Here is a 26,630-nt window from a genome sequence, read left to right as displayed (position 1 = left end):
AAAACAGGTTTTAAAAAATTACTGCAAATGTATTAAATAAAAACATACTTTATTTACATTAGTATTCAGCTCCTTTGCTGTGAGACAACCTGTTTTTGTTATCATTGTGGAGTATTGTGTGAAGATTGCGTGGGGGGAAACGATTTGATCCATATTAGAATAAGGCTGTAACGTAACAAAATTTGGAAGAAGTCAAGGGGTCTGAATACTTTCTGAATGCACTTTGTGCCAGGTTGAGTTTCTTATGAATCTCTGCAACCCAGCTACTTGGCTGTCCACGAGAGATTAGTCAAAAAAACTGCTAAAAACAGTTATCAATACAGCTGCACAAACATATCTTAAATATGATCTGAAATTGCAGTTATACAAATCTGTGAAATGTGCACCATATTAACACATACAAAATGCCAGTTTTCACATCATGAACATTTGTCAGGAAAGATTTAGATTCGTACTAGCCTTCCCTGTAGCTCAGTTGGTAGAGCATGGTGTTTCCAACACCAGCATGGTGTTTGCAACGCCAGGGTTGTGGGTTTGATTCCCACGAGGGGCCAGCACAGAAGAAAAAAAAAATGTATGAAATGAAATGTATGCATTCACTACTGTAAGTCGCTCTGGATAAGAGCGTCTGCTAAATGACTAAAATGTAAATGTAAATACTAGTCAATAGTTGACACCTACTCATTCAAAGGTTTTTATTTTTACTATTGTCTACATTGTAGAATAGTGAAGACATCAAAACAATGAAATAACATATTGAATCATGTAGTAACCAAAAAGGTGTTCACAAATATTTTATATTTGAGATTCTTCAAAGTAGTCACCCTTTGCCTTTGACAGTTTTGCACACTCTTGGCATTCTCTCAACCAGCTTTAAGGAGTTCCCACATATGCTGAGCACTTGTTGGCTGCTTTTCCTTAACTCTGCGCTCTAAATCATCCCAAACAATTGCAATTGGGTTGAGATCGGGTGATTGTGGAGGCCAGGTCATCTCCTTGGTCAAATAGCCCTTACACAGCCTGGAGGTGTGTTGGGTCATCTGACCAAAATACAGATTTCCACCAGTCTAATGTCCATTGCTCGTGTTTCTTGGGCCAAGCAAGTCTCTTCTTCTTATTGGTGTACTTTAGTAGTGGTTTCTTTGCAGCAATTCGACCATGAAGGCCTGATTCACGCAGTCTCTTCTGACCAGCTGATGTTGAGATGTCTGTTACTTGAACTCTGAAGCATTTATTTGGGCTGCAATTTCTGAGGTTGGTAACTAATGAACTTATCGTCTGCAGAGAGGTAACTCTGGCTCTTCCTTTTCTGTGGCGGTCCTCATGAGAGCCAGTTTCATCATAGCTCTTGATGGTTTTTGCGACTGCACTTGAAGAAACTTTCCAGATTGACTGACCTTCATGTCTTAAAATAATGTTGTTTCTCTTTGCTTATTTGAGCTGTTCTTGCCATAATATGGACTTGGTCTTTTACCAAATAGGGCCTTCTTCTGTATATACCCCCCCCTTGTCTTAACACAATTGATTGGCTCAAGTGCATTAAGAAGGAAAGAAATTCCACAAATTAACTTTTAACAAGGCACACCTGTTAATTGAAACGCATTCCAGGTGACTACCTCATGAAGCTGGTTGGGAGAATGCCAAGAGTGTGCAAAGCTGTCATCAAGGCAAAGGCTGGTTACTTTGAAGCATCTCAAATAAAATATTTTGATTTAACACTTTTGGTTACTACATGATTCCATATGTGTTATTTCAGAATGTTGATGTCTTCACTATTATTATACAATGTAGAAAAAAGTACAAATAAAGAAAAACCCTTGCATGAGTAGGTGTCCAAACTTTTTACTGGTACTGTATATATAAAAGTTGGAAACCCCATATTGTCCATTTGACATTTAATTGAACAAATACCTACACATTACAGTAAATGACATTCAGATCTTGGGTAGGAAGTTGTCAAGAAATGAGGCAAACACAGACATGTTCTGTTCTTCCTGTGGTAGGGCATGGCCATTTTTGGTTGCATTTATACAGTTTACCAATCATTGGACAAAAGATCAGAATTGGGCTGCCTGTGTAAACGCAGCCATAATGTCTCTGAAGCGGAGGTCATACCGGTAGACCCATCCTGAGGCTTGAACAGGAGTCCCCAGTTAAACCTAAGCTGGAATTGAGCACCATATTACTAGAGCTATTTCCTCCTAGTGGTCAACAGCCCAGAAGTGACGGACCGTTTCACTTGGATACTGAACGATACTGTATCTCTGTTGGAAATGGCAGCAGTAAGAGTTCCAGACAAACAGAGCTAATGAGCTCACCTCAGACAGACTCATTTCAGAGGATGCCTTTAGTGTCTTTGAATCTCAATAGAATCACAACCTTCTCACATCTTGCTAGTCCAGTCTACATTGTCACTGGCAAATGATATTCCCAAGCATGAAAAGTCCTTGTGTGTTTTTCACTGTTAAAGTTGTGTAAATAGGACTCGAAAATCAGCACCGGACGTGTTGATCTCTCACGGGTCCCTCTGTTCCTCCCAACCTAGTCCAGAGGCTCTTGTTTGATGTGGATGGTGGTGCCGATGGACTGACCCCTGCGGAGCTCGCGACACAAGACGTACTCGCTGAACTGTGAGGAGTCAACTCCGCCGCCACATGACGCCGTCACGCTGAAGCCCTTCTGGAACAACCTCTCCAGAACCTGCAGAGAGCACAGGAGAGTCAGACAGGGTCTTTAGACATTTGACATAAGTTATAGTGCCGAGCACGCTATTGTTATACCCTCTTCCTTATACACTATACAGTATATACACAAAAGTATGTGTACACCCCTTCAAATGAGTGGATGCTGCTATTTCAGCCACACCCGTTGCTGACGTATAAAATTGAGCACGCAGCCCTGCAATCTCCATAGACAAACGTTGGCAGTAGAATGGCCTTACTGAAGAGTTCAGTGACTTTCAACATGGCAGTCATAGGATGCCACCTTTCCAACAAGTAATTGTCAAATTTCTGCCCTGCTAGAGCTGCCCCGTCAACTGTAAGTGCTGTTATTGTGAAGTGGAAATGTCTAGGAACAGCTCACCCGCGAAGTGGTAGGCTACACAAGCCCAGAACGGGACCGCCGAGTGCTGACTGTCCTCGGTCGCAACACTCACTACGAGTAATGTCAGCACAAGAACTGTTCGTTGGGAGCTTCATGAAATGTGTTTCCATGGTCGAGGAGCCGCACACAAGCCTAAAATCACCAATGCGCAATGCCAAGCGTCGGCTGGAGTGGTGTAAAACTAGCCACCATTGGACTCTGGAGCAGTGGAAATGTGATGAATCACGCGTCACCATCTGGCAGTCCGACGGACGAATCCGGGTTTGTCGGATACCAGGAGAACGCTACCTGACCCAATGCATAGTGCCAACTGTAAAATTTGGTAGAGGAGGAATAATGGTCAGGCTAGGTGCCTTAGTTCCAGTGAAGGGAAATCTTAACGCTACAGCATACAATCACATGATCCTGTGCTTCCAACTTCGTGGCAACAGTTTGGGGAAGGCCCTTTCCTGCTTCAGAATGACAATGCCCCCTGCACATAGCGAGGTCCATACAGAATAGGTTTGTCGAGATCGGTGTGGAAGAACTTGACTGGTCTGCACAGAGACCTGACCTCAACCTCATTGTAAACTTTTGGGATGAATTGGAATGCCAACTGCGAGCCAGGCCTTATCGCCCAACATCCGTGCCCGACCTCAGTAATGCTCTTGTGGCTGAATGGAAGCAAGTCCCCGCAGCAATGTTCCAACATGTAGTGGAAAGCTTTCCCAGAAGAGTGGAGGCTATTATAGCAGCAAAAGATGGCGAACTCCAAATTAATGCCCATGATTTTGGAATGAGATGTTCGACGAACAGGTGACCAAAAGTATTTTCTTAAATTTGATTTCACCTTTATTTAACCAGGTAGGCTAGTTGAGAACAAGTTCTCATTTGCAACTGCGACCTGGCCAAGATAAAGTGTAGCAATTCGACACATACAACAGCACAGAGTTACACATGGAATAAACAAAACATACAGTCAATAATACAGTAGAACAAAAGAAAACAAAGTCTATATACAGTGAGTTCAAATGAGGTAAGTTAAGGCAATAAATAGGCCATGGTGGCGAAGTAATTACAATATAGCAATTAAACACTGGAATGGTAGATGTGCAGAAGATGAATGTGCAATTAGAGACTGGGGTGCAAAAGAGCAAGATAAATAAATAAATAAATACAGTATGGGGATGAGGTAGGTAGATAGATAGATGGGCTGTTTACAGATGGGCTATGTACAGGTGCAGTGATCTGTGAGCTGCTCTGACAGCTGGTGCTTAAAGCTAGTGAGGGAGATATGAGTCTCCAGCTTCAGAGATTTTTGCAGTTCGTTCCAGTCATTGGCAGCAGAGAACTGGAAGGAAAGGCGGCCAAAGGAGGAATTGGCTTTTGGGGGATGACCAGTGAGATATACCGGCTGGAGTGCATGCTACGAGTGGGTGCTGCTATGGTGACCAGTGAGATGAGATAAGGCGGGGCTTTACCTAGCAGAGACTTGTAGATAACCTGTAGCTAGTGTGTATAATATGTATAATAGAGTTGACCAGGAGCCATATAAGAACAGAGTTGACCTATAACTGCACCTGAACTGAGTTGAGCCTATTAAGAACTTAAACATTTTAAACTGGGTTTGCAAAGTAACTGAAGTAAGTCAGTCTGCCATGTTACAGAGTTGACTTTTAGTCTTCAGCATTGCTGGATGACCCGATCTGCGGTGTACACAAAACATTAAGACTGACCAGGTGAATGCAGGGGAAAGCTATGATCCTTCATTGATGTCACTTGTAAAATCCACTTCAAATCAGTGTAGATGATTTGGAGGAGACCAGTTAAAGGACTTTTAAGCCTCGAGACAATTGAGACATGGATTGTGTGTGTGCCATTCCGAGGGTGAATAGGCAAGACAAAAGATTTAAGTGCCTTCGGAAAGTATTCAAACATGACTTTTTCCACATTTTGTTATGTATTAAATCGCCCCCCCCCCTCAACAATCTACACACAATACCCCATAATCACAAAGCAAAAACATGTTTAGACATTTTTGCTAATTTATAAAAAAGAAATAAAACTGAAATATCACATTTACATAAGTATTCAGACCCATTACTCAGCACTTTGTTGAAGAACCTTTGGCAGCGATTACAGCCTCAAATCTTCTTGGGTATGACGCTACAAGCTTGGCACAACTGTATTTGGGGAGTTTCTCCCACTCTTCTCTGCAGATCCTTTCAAGTTCTGTCAGTTTGGATGGGGAGCGTTGCTGCACAGCTATTTTCAGGTCTCTCCAGAGATGTTCGATCGGTTTCAAGTCCGGGCTCTGGCTGGACCACTCAAGGACATTCAGAGACTTGCCCCGAAGCCACCCCTGCGTTGTCTTGGCTGTGTGCTTAGGGTGGTTCTCCTGTTGGAAGGTGAACCTTCGCCCCAGTCTGAGGTCCTGAGCACTCTGGAGCAGATTTTCATCAAGGATCTCTCTGTACTTTGCTCGGTTCATCTTTCCCTCAATCATGACTAGTCTCCCAGTCCCTGCCGCTGAAAGAAAAACATCCCCACAGCATGACGCTGCCACCACTCTAGGAAGAGTCTTGGTAGTTCAAAACTTCTTCCATTTAAGAATGATGGCCACTGTTCTTGGAGACCTTAATCCACTTTAGAATAAGGCTGTAACGTAACAAAATGTGGAAAAAGGTCAAAGGGTCTGAATACTTTCCGAAGGCACTAAGTGAAACGGGGTACTGTAGTAGGTGCCAGGCACACCGGTTTTGTGTCCAGAACTTCAAAACTGCTGGGTTTTTCACGCTGAACAGTTTCCCGTGTGTATCAAGAATGGTCAACCACCCAAAGGACATACAGCCAACTTGACACAACTATGGGAAGCGTTGGAGTCAACATGGGCCAGTGGACCATTCTTGGACCCTGTGGAACGCTTTCGACACCTTGTCGAGTCCATGCCCTGGAGAATTGAGGCTGTCCTTAAGTCAAAAGGGGAGGGTGCAACTCAATATTAGGAAGTTAATCCTAATGTTTGGTATACTCCGTGGCATTCACCTGAATCCACATCAGAACAGAATTGACCTATAGAACTACAACTATATCACCGTCCGTACCTGAACTGAGTTGAGCCTGCAGTAGCCGTTGAGAGGGAATCTGATGACATGCGTGGGGTCGTGGTTCCAGCCGGCGTTCACAGAGTTACACATGACGTCTCCGGTCTCGGGGAAGATCTCCTCGATGAGCACCTTCCCTCCGCTGAGGGCGATCCTCTCCCCCAGGTCAGGGGTCACTCGGACCACCAGGCACTCGCAGGGCGGTCTCTTCTGGCCCTCCTGCTCCGTCTGCCAGCGCTCCAGCTCGCGGACCATGGGTGTCAGTTGGTAGTAACGAGCCTCCTCGTATAGCTGGGGGAAGTCCTGTCATAATAGAAACACATAAGCAAGGATACATACCCACAAGAACACACAAACACAAGAAAGCATACACAAACACATATGAATACATGAACACACCAGGGTTTCCATTAGCTGGTAATAGCTGGCTTTTGTCTGATAAATAAAATTGGTGCCACCAATTGTCCAGGAGAAGAAGAAAAATGTATTGATGGAAATACATTTGACTGGTCATGTTTATCAGTCCATAGGTTCATTTGCATAATTTAGTGTAATTAAATTTGCATGTGTGTACAATATATTTGTTATGTACAGTATAGTATCACACGCGTACAGTATACAGATACAGAGCCTGTGAGCGGAAAATCTGTCAGACAGCGCAAGCACTGCTGCTACAGCATCTTGTGCTGCTTTCAAGACAACTGGGAACTCATGACGTTAGTGATATTCAGATCGGGAAGTTGGAGCTCTACAAATAAATCCTTGTTTCAACATACCTTATGTCATGCCTTTTTGGTTTTATTGACAATATCTGTTGGGGAAAAGGTTGGATGTTGCCACATACATACTTAACAAAATTAAGGAAGTTTCTATTAAAATTATTCATAAATATTATCCTGCCAACAACTATATGGAGTAAAAATTAAAATAAAAACATGCATTCAAATTGTACATTTTGTAATGACCACCCAGAAATGGTGTTGCATCTTTTTTGGCATTGTATTCATGTAAGGAATCTCTGGCAAGACATCAGCAGATTTATAATTGAACACATTTCAGATTTTAGACTATTATGGAGAGATGTACTGCTTGGATTCTTTACCCACGATAGAAATAAGTGAAACAAATACATTTACAAACAAAACACGACATTTTCTTACCTTACAATTTATTTTTTTACTATTTGAATACAATTTAATACTCTACCTACACAAAAAGCTGTTAGAATTCTAAGTGTGTGTATGTCCTTAAGGTCCTTGTGTAATGTGATATTGTAACCCCTAGCCCAATTGTCCTATGAACACACACACCAGTTGAAGTCAGAAGTTTACATACACCTTAGCCAAATACATTTAAACACAGTTAACAATTCCTGACATTTAATCCTAGCAGAAATTCCCTGTATTAGGTCAGTTAGGATCACCACTTTATTTTAAGAATGTGAAATGTCAGAATAATAGTCGAGAGAATGATTTATTTCAGATTGTATGTCTTTCATCACATTTCCAGTGGGTCAGAAGTTTATATACACTCAATTAGTTTTTGGTAGCATTGCTTTTAAAATTTTTAACTTGGGTCAAAAGTTTCAGGGAGCCTTCCACAACCTTCCCACAATAAGTTGGGTGAATTTTGGCCCATTCCTCCTGACAGAGCTGGTGTAACTGTGTCAGGTTTGTAGGCCTCCTTGCTCACACAAACTTTTTCAGTTCTGCCCACAAATTTTCTATGGGATTGAGGTCAGGGCTTTGAGATGGCCACTCCAATACCTTGACTTTGTTGTCCTGAAGCAATTTTGCCACAACTTTGGAAGTATGCTTGGGGTCATTGTCCATTTGGAAGACCCATTTGCGACTAAGCTTTAACTTCCTGACTGATGTCTTGAGATGTTGCTTCAATATATCCACATAATTTTCCTGCCTCATGATGCCATCTATTTTGTGAAGTGCACCAGTCCCTCCTGCAGCAAAGCACCCCCACAACATGATGCTGCCACCCCCCGTGCTTCACGGTTGGGATGGTGTTCTTCGGCTTGCAAGCATCCCCCCCTTTTCCTCCAAACATAACGATGGTCAATATGGCCAAACAGTTCTATTTTTGTTTCATCAGACCAGAGGACATTTGTCCAAAAAGTACGATCTTTGTCCCCATGTGCAGTTGCAAACCGTAGTCTGGCTTTTTTATGCTGGTTTTGGAGCAGTGGCTTCTTCCTTGCTGAGCGGCCTTTCAGCTTATGTCGATATAGGACTCGTTTTACTGTAGATATAGATACTTTTGTACCGGTTTCCTCCAGCATCTTCACAAGGTCCTTTGCTGTTGTTCTGGGATTGATTTGTACTTTTCGCACCAAAGTACATTCATCTCTAGGAGACAGAACGCGTCTCCTTCCTTAGCGGTATGACGGCTGCATGGTCCCATGGTGTTTATACTTGCATACTATTGTTTGTACAGATGAACGTTGTACCTTCAGGCATTTGGAAATTGCTCCCAAGGATGAACCAAGTCTTGGCTGATTTCTTTTGATTTTCCCATGATGTCAAGCAAAGAGGCATTGAGTTTGAAGGTAAGCCTTGAAATACATCCACAGGTACTCCAATTAACTCAAATGATGTCAATTAGCCTATCAGAAGCTTCTAAAGCCATGACATAATTTTCTGGAATTGTCCAAGCTGTTTAAAAGGCACAGTCAACTTAGTGTATGTAAACTTCTGACCCACTGGAATTGTGATAGTGAATTGTGATAGTGAAATCTAAACAATTGTGGGAAAAAGTACATGTCATTCACAAAGTAGATGTCCTAACCGACTTCCCAAAACTATAGTTTGTTAACAAGAAATGTGTGGAGTGGTTGAAAAACTAGTTTTAATGACTCCAACCTAAGTGTATGTAAACTTCCGACTTCAACTGTATGTCACAGATTGATTGGACAGAGGCCACCTGGTGTCTCAGGTCTAAGTCAGTCCCTGATTAGGAGAGAATGAAGTGTATGTAAACTTCCGACACATACACACACACACACACACACACACACACACACACACACACAGACACACGTTCCCATGTACTTTTTGTTGTTAATAACAAAACCAAAAAAATGAAAGAGGCCCAAGTTCCTGAGTTGGAATTCCAACTGGATGACCGCTCAAAACTAATTTTTCCCCCAGTCTGCGCTTGTTTTTCCCCCCAGTTCCCAGTTGTCTTGAACGTACAAAAGTCTGAGATTTTCGCGTTGCCAGTTGTTTTGAACGCGGCATCAAAACAGCAACGGAAGGCAGGCTTCATCAGTGCGTCACACACGTCTTTGCGATGAGCTGGAGGCAGTATGCATTTTGAAAACTTATACTTAACCCTTGTGTGGTGTTCATGTGTTTGTTATTCACCTGATGTTCACAGGTCTGATGGACCCACAACATTATTGTGTTTTTAAACAATACATCCATAACAATTTACGTAAAAATACTTAGATGTTGACTTATCAGTTACAAGCAATATAGACAGCATACATGGTTAATATTTGCCATTTACCTCTGCCAGATCCCATTTATCAATTAAAAGCGGCATTTATTTATTTATTTTTTTACCTTTATTTAACTAGGCAAGTCAGTTAACCTCTTATGGCTAGGGGGCAGTATTTTCACGGCTGGATAAAAAACGTACCCGATTTAATCTGGTTACTAATCCTACCCAGTAACTAGAATATGCATATACTTATTATATATGGATAGAAATCACCCTAAAGTTTCTAAAACTGTTTGAATGGTGTCTGTGAGTATAACAGAACTCAAATGGCAGGTCAAAACCTGAGAGATTCCTTTACAGGAAGTGGCCTGTCTGACCATTTCTGGAACTTCTTTGCCATCTCTATCTTTTACTAAGGATCTCTGCTCTAACGTGACACTTCCTACGTCGTCCATAGGCGCTCAGAGCCCGGGAAAAACCTGAATGTCGTCATCCCTGCCCCAGGCTGAAACACATTATTGCCTTTCTCAAGTGGCCGATCAAGGGACTGTGGGCTTAGGCGCGTGACCTGGCCGCCCCCGTCTTTGTGATTTTTTCCTCTGTTTGCCGAAAAGGAGATTCCCGGTCGGAATATTATCGCTTTTCTACGAGAAAAATTGCATAAAAATTGATTTTAAACAGCGGTTGACATGCTTCGAAGTACGGTAATGGAATATTTAGAATTTTTTTGTCACGAATTGCGCCATGCGCACGACCCTTCTTTACCATTTCGGATAGTGTCTGGAACGCACGAACAAAACGCCGCTATTCGGATATAACGATGGATTATTTTGGACCAAACCAACATTTGTTATTGAAGTAGCAGTCCTGGGAGTGCATTCTGACAAAGACAACAAAGGTAATGAAACTTTTGTAATAGTAAATCGGAGTTTGATCAGGGCTAAACTTGGTCGGTGTCTAAATGGCTAGCCGTGATGGCTGGGCTATCTACTGAGAATATTGCAAAATGTGCTTTCACCGAAAAGCTATTTTAAAATCGGACATATCGAGTGCATAGAGGAGTTCTGTATCTATAATTCTTAAAATAATTGTTATGTTTTTTGTGAACGTTTATCGTGAGTAATTTAGTAAATTCACCGGATGTTTGCGGGGGGTATGCTAGTTCTGAACATCACATGCTAATGTAAAAAGCTGGTTTTTTATATAAATATGAACTTGATTGAACAAAACATGCATGCATTGTATAACATAATGTCCTAGGGTTGTCATCTGATGAAGATCATCAAAGGTTAGTGCTGCATTTAGCTGTGGTTTTGTTTTTTGTGACATTATATGCTAGCTTGAAAAATGGGTGTCTGATTATTTCTGGCTTGGTACTCTGCTGACATAATCTAATGTTTTGCTTTCGCTGTAAAGCCTTTTTGAAATCGGACAGTGTGGTTAGATAAAGGAGAGTCTTGTCTTTAAAATGCTGTGAAATAGTCATATGTTTGAAAAATTGAAGTTTTTGTATTTTTGAGGAATTTGTAATTCGCGCCACGCCTATCATTGGATATTGGAGCAGGTGTTCCGCTAGCGGAACGTCTAGATGTAAGAGGTTAATTAAGAACAAATTCTTATTTACAATGACGGTCTACTGGGGAACAGTGGGTTAACTGCCTTGTTCAGGGGCAGATTTTTACCTTGTCAGCTCGTGGGTTCCATCCTGCAACCTTTCGGTTACTTGCCCAACACTCTAACCACTAGGCTACCTGCCGCCTCATAATCAAGACATGGGTGGAATAAATCATGTTAATCTTGAACAAATATAAACAAAACAAGGTCTTAATCACTATTGATGTTTATTGCTGTGAACTGAACAAATTGGAAGGACACATTTTACGGAAATGATAAATGAGCCCCATTGAACTCAAATTAAGGCCGGTCTTCACACCACATGAGGGACAGAGTTATACTGTGTGTGTGTGTTGCAAATGTATTTCTTGCACAATGCATGTGTACTGTGTCTTCCTGTCCTTCTTGGGTCCACACACATCGCAGCACTTCTTGTTGCTACTGTCTATAATCTAGAATGATGAAAACACTTAGTTCAGGAATTTTACTAACATCTCACTCACATATATAGTTACAGCAGGCCAAGATAAGAGAGTCAGAAACACACACGCAACAACACTCACACTTACTTCTGGTATTGGAGTTGTTGGTTCTGTGGGTCGGGCTGATGGGGCACAACCATCCTCCTCAGGATGACTGCAGAAACTGGGGTCCTTGTGGTGCCTCCTCTGGATTTGAGGTCTTACCAATGCATTGCCCAGCTCCGAGAAAGAGCAATCTCCTCTGGAGCTTCCCTCTGTTCCAATCTGGGTTCAACGGCATCCAGATGACAAACACGTTGTACACCGAGATGTCCAAGATGTTGAAGAATATCACAAGTGGCCAGCGTAGGTTTCTTCTTTTGCAGCTGTAGCCAGTCACCAGCTTGTCTAAATTGTCCACCCCTCCTTTTGTAGCATTGTAATCCATTATGATTTCTGTTTTTTTTATGTTCCTGGACACAGATTCTCCCATCCCTATGCAGTGTACTCATGAGTACCACGTTTGCCATTGGCTCTACGGACATGTCGGCCGTGAACACAAACCTAGAGGAATTGACCGGCCTGTTCCGTGTATTCAACAGTTGAGGTGGGAGGTCTGGCTTGTTTTTTCGTACTGTTCCTACCATCGTCAGCTTCCTCTTGAGGAGCTCCTGTCCCAGCTTGTGCAAAGTAAAAAAAGTTATTGCATGTGATGTTGTGGCCACAGAGACCCTGTGTCACATCCAGGACAACCCGCATCCCTTGGTTCTTCTCAGGGGCTCCTCCGTATACACTTGCAAGTTCCACACATATGATGAAGCAGCATCACGGGCAGCCCAGATTTTGATTCTATATTTTGCGGGTTTAGACAGTATGTACTGCCTGAAGGGGCAGTGGCCCCTAACTGGCATAAGTTGCTCATCAACAGTAATGTTGGGCCCAGGGTTGTAAAACAGGGGAAGACGGTCCACCCACTTGTCCCACACTGACCTGATTTCAGCTAGCTTGTCTCTCAGCCGCCGAGCTGGTCTGGTGTCTTGGTTATCGAAGTGGATAATCCTTTAAATAATGTGGAAGTTTTCCAGAGACATTGTTGCACTGAAAGTTCTCTGTCAGTTTCTGCATCCCACAGGGATTCTGGGGATTCCCCATTAAATCTGAAAACACCAGCAAGGATAAGTACCCCAAAGTATGCATGTAGATGAGTTTGGTCCATCTCCTATCTCTCTTCAAAAACACACCTTCCCTCCAAATTAAAGCAGTTCAGAATGATTTTATAGATGGTGTCTGGGATGAACAGTTCAAATGAAGACTTTATGTCCTGCAAATGAGTAACCGCCATCCGCGTCGGCCCTGGTTGCATCCTTATCGCACAATGCGGGGTGGCTCATTCCTTGGGCAAGAAGATCCTTCAATTTCAACAAAATTTGACATCCTTATTTCTCCTCCTGCAGAATGCTGATGAGCTGGTTGCTGACGGGCTGGTCCTGGGACTGGCTGAGGGTCAATCTCATCCTCTTCTTCCAACTGTCAGTCTCCAAATTGACAGCGACATGAAACATTTTCATCGTCCAAAGTGGAAGACGCTCCTTCCACACTAGCTTCTCTCTCTGCAAGAATTATTTCTAAGGCCCTCTGAGCAGAGATTATTTTTGCCATTCTGATTAATTGTGGTAAGGAGCCACACAAGCAACACTATTTGTTGTGTCTCTACCCCAATTTGCACCTGGCGGGGGTAGAGTGTGGGAAAACACTTAATTTTTTTTACAATGTATCAAAATAATGTATTATAATAGCATTGTGCAGATTCCAGCAAGAGAGTGAGAAAAGCAGGAGACAGACAGGTTCTTGGTGCTATGTTAAAACAGCAGGACCAGGGAGGAGAAAGACAGACTGAGGGCATTCATTTTTACTTGTTTTCACCCACACATATTATCCTCGCGTCCAGTGGACCCAAACATCACATATGCGATATAAAATGTGTATGGGGGTGCACAGTGTGCAGTCAATAAAAATGTGTTATTTTATGCAGTGGCAAGAAAACGTATGTGAACCCTTTGTAATTACATGGATTTCTGCATAAATTGGTCATCAAATTTGATCTTCATCGAAGTCAGAACAATAGACAAACAGTGTGCTTAAACTAATAACACAAATGATTTAATATCTCTTGTCTATATTGAATACATTATTTAAACATTCACAGTGTAGGTTGGAAAAAGTATGTGAACCCCTAGGCTAATGACTTCTCCATAAGCTAATTGGAGTGAGGAGTCAACTAACCTGGAGTCCAATCAATGAGACGAGATTGGAGATGTTGGTTAGGGCTGCCTTGCCCTAAACATTGTTTTCATTTTATTTCTTTTTTAAATTTTAAACCTCACAAAATTTGAACCATGCCTCGAACAAAATAAATCTTAGAAGACCTAAGATTAAGAATTGTTGACTTGCATAAAGCTGGAAAGGTTTACAAAAGTATCTCAATGCCTTGATGTTCATCAGTCCAAGGTAAGACAAATCCTCTATAAATGGAGAAAGTACTGTTGCTACTCTCCCTAGGAGTGGCCGTCCTACAAAGAGCACAGCGCAGAATGCTCAATGAGGTTAAGAATCCAAGCGGGTCAGCTAAAGACTTACAGAAATCTCTGGAACATGCTAACATCTCTGACGAGTCTACGATATGTGAAACACTAAACAATAATTGTGTTCATGGGAGGACACCACGGAAGAAGCCACTGCTGTCCAAAAAAAACATTGCTGCATTTCTGAAGTTCGCAAAAGAGCATCTGGATTTTCCACAGCGCTACTGGCAACATATTCTGTGGACAGATGAAACTAAAGTTGAGTTGTTTGGAAGGAACACACAACACTACAGTATGTGTGGAGAAAAAAAAGGCACAGCACACCAACATCAAAACCTCATCCCAGCTATAAAGTATGGTTTGGGGCTGCTTTGCTGCCTCAGGGCCTGGACAGCTTGCTATCGTCGAAGGAAAAATGAATTCCTAAGTTTATCAAGACATTTTGCAGGAGAATGTTAGGCTATCTGCCCGCCAATTGAAGCTCAACAGAAGTTGTGTGATGCAACAGGACAACAACCCAAAACACAGAAGTAAATCAACAACAATGGCTTGAACAGAAGAAAATACAACTTCTGGAGTGGCCCAGTCAGAGTCCTGACCTCAACCCGATTGAGATGCTGTGGCATGACCTCAAGAGAAAAGTTCACACCAGACATCCCAAGAATATTGCTGAACTGAAACAGTTTTGTAAAGAGGAATGGTCCAAAATCCCTCCTGACCGTTGTGCAGGTCTGATCCGCAACTACAGAAAACGTTGAGGTTATTGCTGCCAAAGGAGGGTCAACGAGTTCACATACTTTTCCCACCCTGCACTGTGAATGTTTACACGGTGTGTTCAATAAAGACATGAAAACAGATCATTGTTTGTGTGTTATTAGTTTAAGCAGACTGTGTTGGTCTATTGTTGTGACCTAATTTTAATGCCCAATTTATGCTGAAATCCTGGTATTTACAAAGTCTTCACACGTTTGATGCATAACCTACTGCTTTGTGCGCATTGCTGCGCTTAGAATGTGAAGAAAAAAATTGTTTATCAACATTAAGCTTAATGTTCTGATCTGTTGCATTATTATTATTATTATTATTATAACTTTTTGTATTATGTCGCATAGGCCTACTGGTTTTATGAATTTGGGATCCTTCTCCCAACTGGCCCAGAGTGTTTGGAATAGGATATTTATTTCACAACAAGCTGACCAATAAAAAAAGAAAGCCTAAACTTTACTATAGTATATTGACATAGGCTAGTGACTTTTCTGTTCGTTACTCATAGTGTTGGCTGAGGAGAAGTAAACGTGAACAGTTATTCTAACATGTCCAAAGTGCACATCGTTGCATCCTCGACGTGCATGTTCTGTTAAAATACATTAGCCTAATGGAAATGTGATTTGTGTCATTCTGAGCACCGTGGGTGGATGCACTAATCAGGTTAAGCTCCCCATGCATACAGGTCCGGTAAGTTAAAATGTTGCCAGTCAACTGTCCAGCACCACATTTTCCTAACAGAAACGCTGGCACACACACACACACACACACACACACACACACACACACACACACACACACACACGTTAATAGAACAATTAATACTCGTACATATTGCATTCAGATGCAGTACATACAGTTGAAGTCGGAAATTTACATACACCTTAGCCAAATACATTTAAACACAGTTAACAATTCCTGACATTTAATCCTAGTAAAACTTCCCTGTCATAGGTCAGTTAGGATCACCACTTTATTTTAACAATGTGAAATGTCAGAATAATAGGAGAGAGAATGATTCATTTCAGCTTTTATTTCATCACATTCCCAGTGGGTCAGAAGTTTACATACACTCAATTCGTTTTTTGGTAGCATTGCCTTTAAATTGTTTAACTTGGGTCAAACGTTTCAGGTAGCCTTCCACAAGCTTCCCACAATAAGTTGGGTGAATTTTGGCCCATTCCTCCTGACAGAGCTGGTGTAACTGAGTCAGGTTTGTAGGCCTCCTTGCTCGCACAATCTTTTTCAGTTCTGCCCACAACTTTTCTATGGGTTTGAGGTCAGGGCTTTGTGGTGGCCACTCCAATACCTTGACGTTGTTGTCCAACTTTGGAAGTATGCTTGGGGTCATTGTCCATTTGGAACATTGTCCATTTGCGACCAGGCTTTGACTTCCTGGCTGATGTCTTGAGATGTTGCTTCAATGTATCCACTTAATTTTCCTGCCTCATGATGCCCATCTATTTTGTGAAGTGCACCAGTCCCTCCTGCAGCAAAGCACCCCCACAACATGATGCTGCCACCCCAGTGCTTCACGGTTGGGATGGTGTTCTTCGGCTTGCAAGCCTCCCCCTTTTTCCTCCAAACATAACAATGGTCATTATGGCCAAACTTCTATTTTTGTTTCATCAGACATTTCTCCAAAAAGTACAATCTTTGTCCCCATGTGCAGTTGCAAACCGTAGTCTGGCTTTTTTATGGCGGTTTTGGAGCAGCGGCTTCTTCCTTGCTGGGCAGCCTTTCAGGTTGTCGATATAGGACTCGTTTTACTGTGGATATAGATACTTTTGTACCGGTTTCCTCCAGCATCTTCACAAGGTCCTTTGCTGTTGTTCTGGGATTGATTTGCACTTTTCGCACCAAAGCATTCATCTCTAGGAGACAGAACGCGTCTCCTTCCTGAGCGGTATGACGGCTGCGTGGGTCCATGGTGTTTATATTTGCGTACTATTGTTTGTACAGATGAACGTGGTACCTTAGGCATTTGGAAATTGCTCCCAAGGATGAACCAGACTTGTGGAGCTCTACAATTTCTTTTCTGAGGTCTTTGCTGATTTCTTTTGATTTTCCCATGATGTCAAGCAAAGAGGCACTGAGTTTGAAGGTAGACCTTGAAATACATCCACAGGTACACCTCCAATTGACTCAAATGATGTCAATTAGCCGATCAGAAGCTTCTAAAGCCATGACATTTACTGGAATTTCCCAAGCTGTTTAAAGGCAGTCAACTCAGTGTATGTAAACTTCTGACCCACTGGAATTGTGATACAGTGAGTTATAAGTGAAATAATCTGTCTGTAAACAATTTTTTGAAAAATTACTTGTGTCATGCACAAAGTAGATGTCCTAACCAACTTGCCAAAACTAGTTTGTGAACAAGAAATGTGTGGATTGGTTGAAAAACTAGTTTTAATGACTCCAACCTAAGTGTATGTAAACTTCCGACTTCAACTGTAAGTATTTACTTCTGTTGAATGAATGTGATGGATTTATCAATACCAAATGTTTATCTTTACACAAACAAAGATTGCGGTTTTAAAACTGCTGTAAAAGTGCAGTAACTGCAGCCGACTGGTATTTTGGACTTGCAGAGTAATTGCAGAATAACTGCAGTGTACAGCAGTCGAACTGCAGTTATACTGCATGCCCTATATTATGACAGCATTGCAGCACATAGACGTGCACACACACACACACACACACACACACACACACACACACACACACACACACACACACACACACACACACACACACACACACACACACACACACACACACACACACACACACACACACACACACACACACACACACACACACACACAAACTTCTGTTTAGAATTACTGTGTGTGAAACAGAGAGAGCTGCTTCTATCTGCCTTTGCGCCATACTGCTTCTGACAACAGGCGTACACAGAGCTGCTAACCCCCCAGGCTCCTCTCTGTATCAAAGCCTGCCTCCTTAGCTCCCCCTCCCTTCATAGGCTTGAAGCGAGGGATAGATGTGTTTTATAAAAAGAGGGCTCTATCTGCAGGGCACTTTAGTCATCCTGTGCAAAGGACAGAATAACACAGCTACACTAACTACAGAGAAGGATACACACACACACACACACACACACACAGTCACACATGCACACACACACCCTCCTCACACATCAATTTAGCAAAACACACAATGCCCCTACTTCCAGCCATGCAGAACTGGCCCCTGTAGAAGCCCAAGGCATAATGGATAACTGATTAAAGTGTTCGAATACTGCAGTTTACACACACACTGAGTGCCTATAGTGGCACACTGTGAGAATTAAGCTAACGATGTGTTTCTGGGTACTGCAGGATAATTTGTACGACTTTACGATCATGTTGGGGTTTGCATAACCATCCTGAAATCACTGTCAGAGACACTATTATTTCATACACAGAACAAAATCCCACAAGTTTACCGAGACTGCATTTTCATACCAGCTTTTTTGTATATCTAGAATGGGTAGGGGGTAAAAATTAAATTAAAAAAAAATTGAAAAAAATGAAAAGCCACCTAAAGACAGTCATGATTCCTGCATTTTCCCAGACCCTGTAACCAAAATACAGGTATTGGGTCTGTGTGATAATGACAAAGTAAAAAGAGGTTTTTACAAATGTTTTCTAATTTATTAAAAATAAAAACAGAAATACCTTATTTACATAAGTATTCAGACACTTTGCTATGAGACTCGAAATTGAGCTCAAGTGCATCCTGTTTCCATTGATCGTCCTTGAGATGTCAACCTGTGGTAAATTAAATTGATTGGATATAATTTGGAAAGGCACACACCTATACAAGGTCCTACAGTTGACAGTGCATGTCAGAGCAAAAACCAAGCCATGAGGTCAAAGGAATTGACCTTCCAGAAGGACAACCATCTCTGGAGCACTCCACCAACCAGGACTTTATGGTTGAGTGGCCAGACGGAAGCCACTCCTCAGTAAAAGGCACATGACAGCCCACTTGGAGTTTGCCGAAAGGCACCTAAAGGACTCTCAGACCATGAGAAACAAGATTCTCTGGTCTGATGAAACCAAGACTGAACTGCCAAGCGTCACGTCTGGAGGAAACCTGGCATGCATCCCTACAGTGAAGCATGGTGGTGGCAGCATCATGCTCTGGGCATGTTTTTCAGGGGCAGGTACTGTGAGACTAGTCAGGATCGAGGGAAAGATGAACGGAGCAAAGTAGACAGATCATGGATTAAAACCTGCTCCAGAGCGCTCAGGACCTCAGACTGGGACGAAGGTTCACCCTCCAACAGGACAACGATCCTAAGCACACAGCCAAGACAACGCAGGAGTGGCTTCGGGAAAAGTCTCTGAATGTCCTACAGTGGCCCAGCCGGAGCCTGGACTTGAAGCTGATCTAACATCTCTGGAGAGACTTGAAAATAGCTATGCAGCGAAGCTCCCCATCCAACCTGACAGAGCTTGAGAGGATCTGCATAGAAGAATAGAAGAAACTGCTCATATACAGGTGTGCCAAGCTTGTAGCATCATACCCAAGAAGACTCAATGCTGTAATCACTGTCAAAGGTGCTTCAACAAAGTACTGAGCTAAGGGTCTGAATACTTATGTAACTGTCAGGTGTTTTTATTTTTATACATTTGCAAAAATGTCTAAACTTGTTTTTGCTTTGTCATTATGGGGTATTGTGTGTAGATTGATGAGTCCATTTTTTTTTAAATCAATTTTAGAATAAGGCTGTAACGTATCAAATTGTGGAAAAAGTCAAGGGGTCTGAATACTTTCCGAATGCACTGTATTATTAAAAGGAATATACCTGCCAATAAGTGGTAAATAACGAGCTGTTTGAAAGAGGGTCATATAAATATTGCCTTATATTTTTACAGGTAACATACCACTCTACTGTCTGAAATGGGTATAAGTTTGTATGTGTAAAAAAAAAAGAGTTGGGAAATTAAGTAATACCTGGTTAATAGACTGTTAGCCTAGGCATTAGCTCAGAAATAAAACAAGTCTTCATGCCTCAGGCAAGTTTATGCATAAGTAACAAAGTTGGTTTGGTTGAACTATGCTCGGGTGATAAGTAAAGTAATGTATTAGGCCTATTTTACTATTTTGGTGAGATGTGAGCTATTTTGGACAAGTGTTGTCCTCCTGGATTGTGAACTGTACCTTGAAGTCCTCTGGGAGCAGTAGTTTGCAGGTCCTGAGGAAGCTGAGGATGTATCTGAATATATCTCCATCCCTGTCGATGAAGTAGTGCTGCTTCAAGCTGTCCAGTACAATGGGCTCTGTTCCATTAAACAGACGACTGATTCTGGAGAGAAAGACAATGGTTAAGAGCTCTAGATTAATACCATGCATCAAGTAGTACTTGAAGTATGTTTAGTGAAGCGTAAAATTTTAGGCAGGAAGTGGTCTACTATGACTTTGGAATCACATACTTGGTTGAATACAACATCTCTCTCTCTCTCTCTCTCGCTCTCCCCCTCTAAATCGATGCCAACTGCACAGTACTCATCTTTCTTCTCCCCTATGCCTGAGGTGGTCCTCTCCTCTTCCAGCAGGAGTCTCACCTCACAGCTCCAGACAGCTCAGCTTTCTCCACTCTCTCTTTGTCTTTTCTTTTCTCTCTCTCTGCCCTCTCTCTGTATTTGCTTGCTCTCAGACCAATTATCATGGATACCAAGCTGCTTGCGTTGCAACGCGATGCTATGTGGATTTCTAGAAGTAATTGAATAACGTATCAGTCATAATGCACAGTCAGTAGACCTATCCATGAACCTGACATTTTATTCCATAGGAGAAAAAAAAGTTAGTATTGAATCAATAATACATTATTTTCCATGAGGAAATGATTCACATTGCCATGGTGGTGCGATGCTTTATGGCCTTATACTCTTACCTAGACTCTGGGTATTTGGTGAGAGTACCCAGGCTGCTGGTGTACATGTGTCCTCCCACGTCGATGTGGACCGGGGCGTTGGCTTTAGTCAGCTGGGCCGGTGATGGGATGCCCTGGGCATTCATTGGAGAAACTGGAGAACGACTCATAGACATCCTGGACATGCTTCTTCCCTCCTACAGGAACACATGGAAATAGATAGGATCTGTTATAGAAGTGTGTACTGCATCTGCCCTGAGCTGAGTAAAGTGAGAAGCAGTGAGAAGTCTACTTTTGTATTGAAGTTAGGCTACTGATTGTGTAATGAGTGAAGCAATAGCAAATGAGGTGTATGACTCTGGCTCGCAGCCAATCAAATTGTTTGAGAGATACATATGCCTCAGCCTTCCCCAATTAACATGAATACAATATTCATAAGCTGCAGACAGTTGTTGAAGTTGCCCTCATTGCCCCCTAGCAAAATTAGCCTATTGTTCATATGTGTATTTCATAATATGTTGAAGTGAAAAATCGGAGTATAATGTTTGTAATATGGATGTCAACACCAACACATGTTCATGTCATCACCAATCAACTGCATTAGAGTTAAAGGTGCTACACATAGGATTTATTGGAGAAAAAAAATTGCATTGTAATTTCAGAAAATGGCAGTGTAGAATTTTAGCACCCAGGAAATAAGTCAGAAGAGCTTTCCCAGTTTGACACTTAGGTGCTCCAGCTGGAGAAAGCAATAGGCGAATATCACAGGCAATCACAACACTGGCGGGTAAGTAATACTATAAAACATTATTATTCCACTGTTAGAGGCAGATTATATTATGAACATTTTCTGAAATTAGAATGCACATTTTTTTTTGTTTATGTGTAGCACCTTTAAAAACGAGGACTACATCCACGTATGCTAGCTATACGAACGGGAGTTAGCGTTCAGCTTCCAAACCTGAAAAGGGGACTAAATTACTTCTAAATGTTATGCAGCGAAAACAGCCAAATATATCCAAATTGGATTTAAGTAACCCCATTGTGGGTCTGTTACAATACATGAATCATGACGGACGACAAATATCCACTTTGCTAGATCCGATTTGTTGAATGTGCACCAATCTGGTCAATGCAACGTCTTGAGTTCCCATCCCACCTTTACCGCATATAGAATCGAATAGAAACCACAGTATCTCAATCAATTTCATCCACCGTTTCAAACATTTTCGATCAGATGCGTTCCGGTGATGATTCTATCAGGTCACTGAAGCTTCCGTTCCCCAAGAATATTACAAATAAATGTTTTTCTTGGCGTTTGGAGTCCAAATGTAAGAAAACTTTGGGGATAATCCCGGGAAATCTACACCAACGCAAGGATTTTACAGCATCCCGGTCTTTTAAGATTCAATTTGTCAAACAGACTAGCCTACCCCCCTAAAAACAACTACAAACGAAACAAATTGCGTCCTTACCTGGGAGGACACGGATAGAGAAGACATCGCAATCTCTTCTCCCTTCCAATTGTATCTCTGTTTTATGCCAGTTTGGTCCTCGTTTGCTGTATATCTGCCTTTGTCCGGGTCTTTTCTGATATGATGAAACCGTCGAGTCTTATGAGAAGAAAACCAGTCCGTCTCTAAATAAAAAGAGGGCTAGAAGTATTCTTGCTCTGGGCTATTCAAACGCCTGCAGGACAAGGATTATGTTATAATAGAGCAGCCTTTTCTATCTCGGCTCATCTCGGTTCAAGATGGAAATGAGATCCACTGTTTCTTATTTCACAAGTAAATTTGATTTGACCAAAAACATCGCAGTTTTATTCCAACGGAGAGCAGCCTGGTCTGCTGCATGGGTTGCAGTGTTCGGTTTAATCTTGCTCCCAATTGTCATAACTCACTCATCGGATTTAGGAGTGTGAAAATTGGCTACGTTCGTCCTAAAAAAACATACATGTAACGTTTTGATAAAATGTCTAATAAAAGGGATACTGTGAATGTCCATAAAACTATTAAATGGTAGGCTCTTAAATAAAACTGTCGCACAGATAGGGCGCCCGCAGATCCTCTCAGTTCTCGTCTCTCTCCCCAATAGTTTTATATTTTAACATCAAACATCTCCCTGGCATTTAAGCCAAATTACGTCTATCGTCATGCATTATGCCATTGCAAGAACCGCCTTAGGCAAAATGTGCCATTTCAGTTATTGCGCGCTAGTAGATGGAGATGCTTGCCCCGAGCGCTTGCAGGCAGATACGTTTTACTCCTCAAACACTAGCTCAGTTTGGTAGTCTATTGGATATCAAAATATAGGCCTGTTGCAATCCATCAAAATGGGTCACTGCAGTGCATGATCTAGCCATATGGTCACCATTTTGCGTTCCATTGCACAGACAGATTCCAAAAACTGTGATGTCCATTTTTGCACCAGTGCTCAAGACATTAATTGCCAGGGTTGGGGAGTAACTGATTACATCAGTTACATGTAATCTGATTACAAACTATCATCTGTTACTTTACCAGCAACACTGTTGTAATCAGATTACAGATACTTTTTGGAAAACTTGATTACTTCTTGGATTACTTTTAAATTCAGATTTTTGGTAAAAAATACATTGACACCTTTCTGTTTTCTCAATGACATACAATTCAGAATTGAAAAAAGGTGCACGTTTTAGTTTTTCTCCTGAGCAAGTCTGACCACAAGTCAGACCACTATGATGACACACCAGATGTGTTTTAATGGATCCTTTTTGTCTTGTAACGCCTCTCAGGGGAAAGTAATCCAACAGTAACAAAGTAAAAAGATTACTTTACTGAGTTTGAGTAATCCAAAAGTTAAATTATTGATTACAATTTTGAACAGGTAACTAGTAATGGATTTCATACCTACCCAACCCTGTCAATTGCCCATATGTTTAGATTGATTGTCAATTAGTCGTCCCCCCCCATTTTATTCATACTCAAAGGATCCAAGACAGACCATATTGAGAACACACATACTGTCCGTTACAAAAATGTACCTTAAAGATATACAAAGGCTAGCCTAACTATGGACCATTTCAAGCATTACCCAATGCTTTCCCTCTCGTATGAAGCTACATTATGGGTGAGGAGGATGGGATGGACATAAAAGACATTGCTTTGATAATTTCCTTGTTCATGTTTACATGAAAGTCATTCTCTTCATCAGTTGTAGAGCAATACACACAATGTCTGTTTGACACTAAGACTCCAGTGTTAAATCCTCCTCTTCCATTTGTTTTTGCCCCAGGGTGATGCTGTGCATGTGGTTTCCTCTGCTGTAGTGAAAACCAACACAAGGACTTGATTCTGCCTCTGTTCCAAATGGCACCCTATTCCCTAGATAGTGGACTACTTTTGACCAGTGCCTATAGGGTTGTAGGCAAAAGTGGTGCACTATAGGAATAGGGTGCCATTTGGGACAAATTACTCTATTTTTTTCTAATTAAAGCAACCCTGCAGTTAGTTCAATTAGATTAAGTATGGGGAAGATGTTGTGAATTTGTAGATTTAAATAGCTGGCAAAGTCACCTCAGGCACTGGCAGTTCATTTTCTTAATTTATGAATGTTATGCTGAGTGTCTGATGTGGAAAGAGAAGAAGCATCTCAGTTGTCTTTATGTCCAAAGAGCTTATCTTCAAATAAAGAAAATTAACCGTCTCATTTTTGAAGTCATAAACGTAACATGTAAAGTGATGGTCCCATCTTTCATGAGCTGAAATAAAAGATCCCAGAAATGTTCCATTGGCACAAAAAGCTTATTTCTCTCAATATTATGGCACGAATTTGTTTACATCCCTGTTCCATACACCTGACAGGTGTGGCATATCAATAAGATGATTAAACAGCATGGTCATTACACAAGTGCACCTTGTGCTTGGAACAATAAATGGCCACTATAAAATGTACAGTTTTGGCACACAACACAATGCCATAGCTGTCTCAAGTTGTGAGGGAGCATGCAATTGGCATGCTGATGGCAGAAATGTCTACCAGAGCTGTTGGCAGAGAATTGAATGTTACTTTCTCTACCATAAGCCACCTCCAACGTCGCTTTAGAGAATTTGGCAGTACGTCCAGCCAACCTCACAACTGCAGCCCAGGATGTACACAGCCGGCTCCTTCACCTGCGGGATTGTCAGAAGGGGGGGGGTATTTATGTCTGTAATAAAGCCCTTTTGTAGGGAAAAACTCATTCTGATTGGCTGGGCCTGGCTCCACAGTGGGTAGGCATGGCTTTCAAGTGGGCGGTCCTATGCACTCCCAGGACCACCCATAAACCAATCAATCAAATTTATTTATAAAGCCCTTTTTACATCAGCTGATGTCACAAAGTGCTGTACAGAAACCCAGCCTAAAACCACAAACAGCAAGCAATGCAGATGTAGAAGCACGGTGGCTAGGAAAAACTCCCTAGCAAGGCCAGAACCTAGGAAGAAACCTAGAGAGGAACCAGGCTATGAGGGGTGGCCAGTCCTCTTCTGGCTGTGCCGGGTGGAGATTATAACAGAACATGGCCAAGATGTTCAAACGTTCATAGATGACCAGCAGGGTCAGATAATAATAATCACAATGGTTGTAGAGGGTGCAACAGGTCAGCACCTCAGGAGTAAATGTCAGTTGGCTTTTCATAGCCGATCATTCAGAGTTAGAAACAGCAGGTGCGGTAGAGAGAGAGAGTCCAAAACAGCAGGTCCTGGACAAGGTAGCATGTCCAGTGAACAGGTTAGGGTTCACTAGCCGCAGGCAGAACAGTTGAAACTGGAGCAGCAGCATGACCAGGTGGACTGGAGACAGCAAGGAGTCATCAGGCCAGGTAGTCCTGAGGCATTGTCCTAGGGCTCAGGTCCTTCAAGAGAAGAGAGAGAGAAAGAGAGAGAGAGAGAAAAAGAGAGAGAGAGAATTAGAGGGAGAATACTTATATTCACACAGGACACCAGATAAGACATGAGAAATACTCCAGATATAACAGACTTACCCTAGCCCCCCGACACAAACTATTGCAGCATAAATACTGGAGGCTGAGACAGGAGGGGTCGGGAGACACTGTGGCCCCCGGACAGGGCCAAACAGGCAGGATATAACCCAACCCACTTTGCCAAAGCACAGCCCCCACACCACTAGAGGGAAATCTTCAACCACCAACCTACTTCCCTGAGACAAGGCCGAGTATAGTCCCCCCCCCCCCGGCACAAACCCGAGTGGGGCGCTAACCCGGACAGGAAGATCACGTCAGTGACTCAATCCACTCAAGTGACGCACCCCTCCTAGGGACGGCATGGAAGAGCACCAGTAAGCCAGTGACTCAACCCCCATAATAGGGTTAGAGGCAGAGAATCCCAGTGGAGAGAGGGGAACCGACCAGGCAGAGACAGCAAGGGCAGTTCGTCGCTCCAGTGCCTTTCCGTTCACCTTCACATCCCTGGGCCAGACTACACTCAATAAGGGATGAGTCATCAATAAAGACTTAAAGGTCGAGACCGAGTCTGCGTCTCTCACATGGATAAATAGCTCCATAAAAACTGAGCTCTATAGGAGAAAGCCTTGCCTTCAGCTGTTTGCTTAGAAATTCTAGGGACAGTAAGGAGGCCTTCGTCTTGTGACCGTAGCGTACGTGTAGGTATGTATGGCAGGACCAAATCGGAAAGATAGGTAG

The 26,630-nt window shown here is 42.2% G+C and overlaps 1 protein-coding gene across 1 annotated transcript; it reads right to left on the bottom strand.

Moving 5' to 3' along the window:
- Window positions 1-1,799: 1,799 nt before the first annotated feature.
- LOC106573263 (BTB/POZ domain-containing protein kctd15-like) lies at window positions 1,800-22,589 on the bottom strand. The gene is made up of 5 exons (XM_014148174.2): window positions 22,426-22,589; window positions 20,972-21,147; window positions 20,239-20,383; window positions 6,189-6,491; window positions 1,800-2,700 (listed from the first exon to the last, which is right to left on the bottom strand). Exons 1-5 carry the CDS (start codon window positions 22,450-22,452, stop codon window positions 2,542-2,544), a joined length of 810 nt encoding a protein of 269 aa, XP_014003649.1. The 5' UTR covers window positions 22,453-22,589; the 3' UTR covers window positions 1,800-2,541.
- Between the last annotated feature and the right edge of the window lie 4,041 nt (window positions 22,590-26,630).

The sequence above is a fragment of the Salmo salar genome, chromosome ssa16 (assembly GCF_905237065.1).
Source record: "Salmo salar chromosome ssa16, Ssal_v3.1, whole genome shotgun sequence".
Classification (NCBI taxonomy): Eukaryota; Metazoa; Chordata; class Actinopteri; order Salmoniformes; family Salmonidae; genus Salmo; species Salmo salar.
This window is presented reverse-complemented; position numbering and strand designations above follow the sequence as displayed.

Coding starts and splice junctions, on each gene's coding strand:
- LOC106573263 (XM_014148174.2), bottom strand. CDS start 22,452: ATGTCTTCTCTATCCGTGTCCTCCCAG. Junction 6,492..20,238: donor TGCTCCCAGAGGACTTCAAG/GTACAGTTCACA, acceptor CTATTATGACAG/GACTTCCCCCAGCTATACGA. Junction 2,701..6,188: donor GCAGGCTCAACTCAGTTCAG/GTACGGACGGTG, acceptor TGCTCTCTGCAG/GTTCTGGAGAGGTTGTTCCA.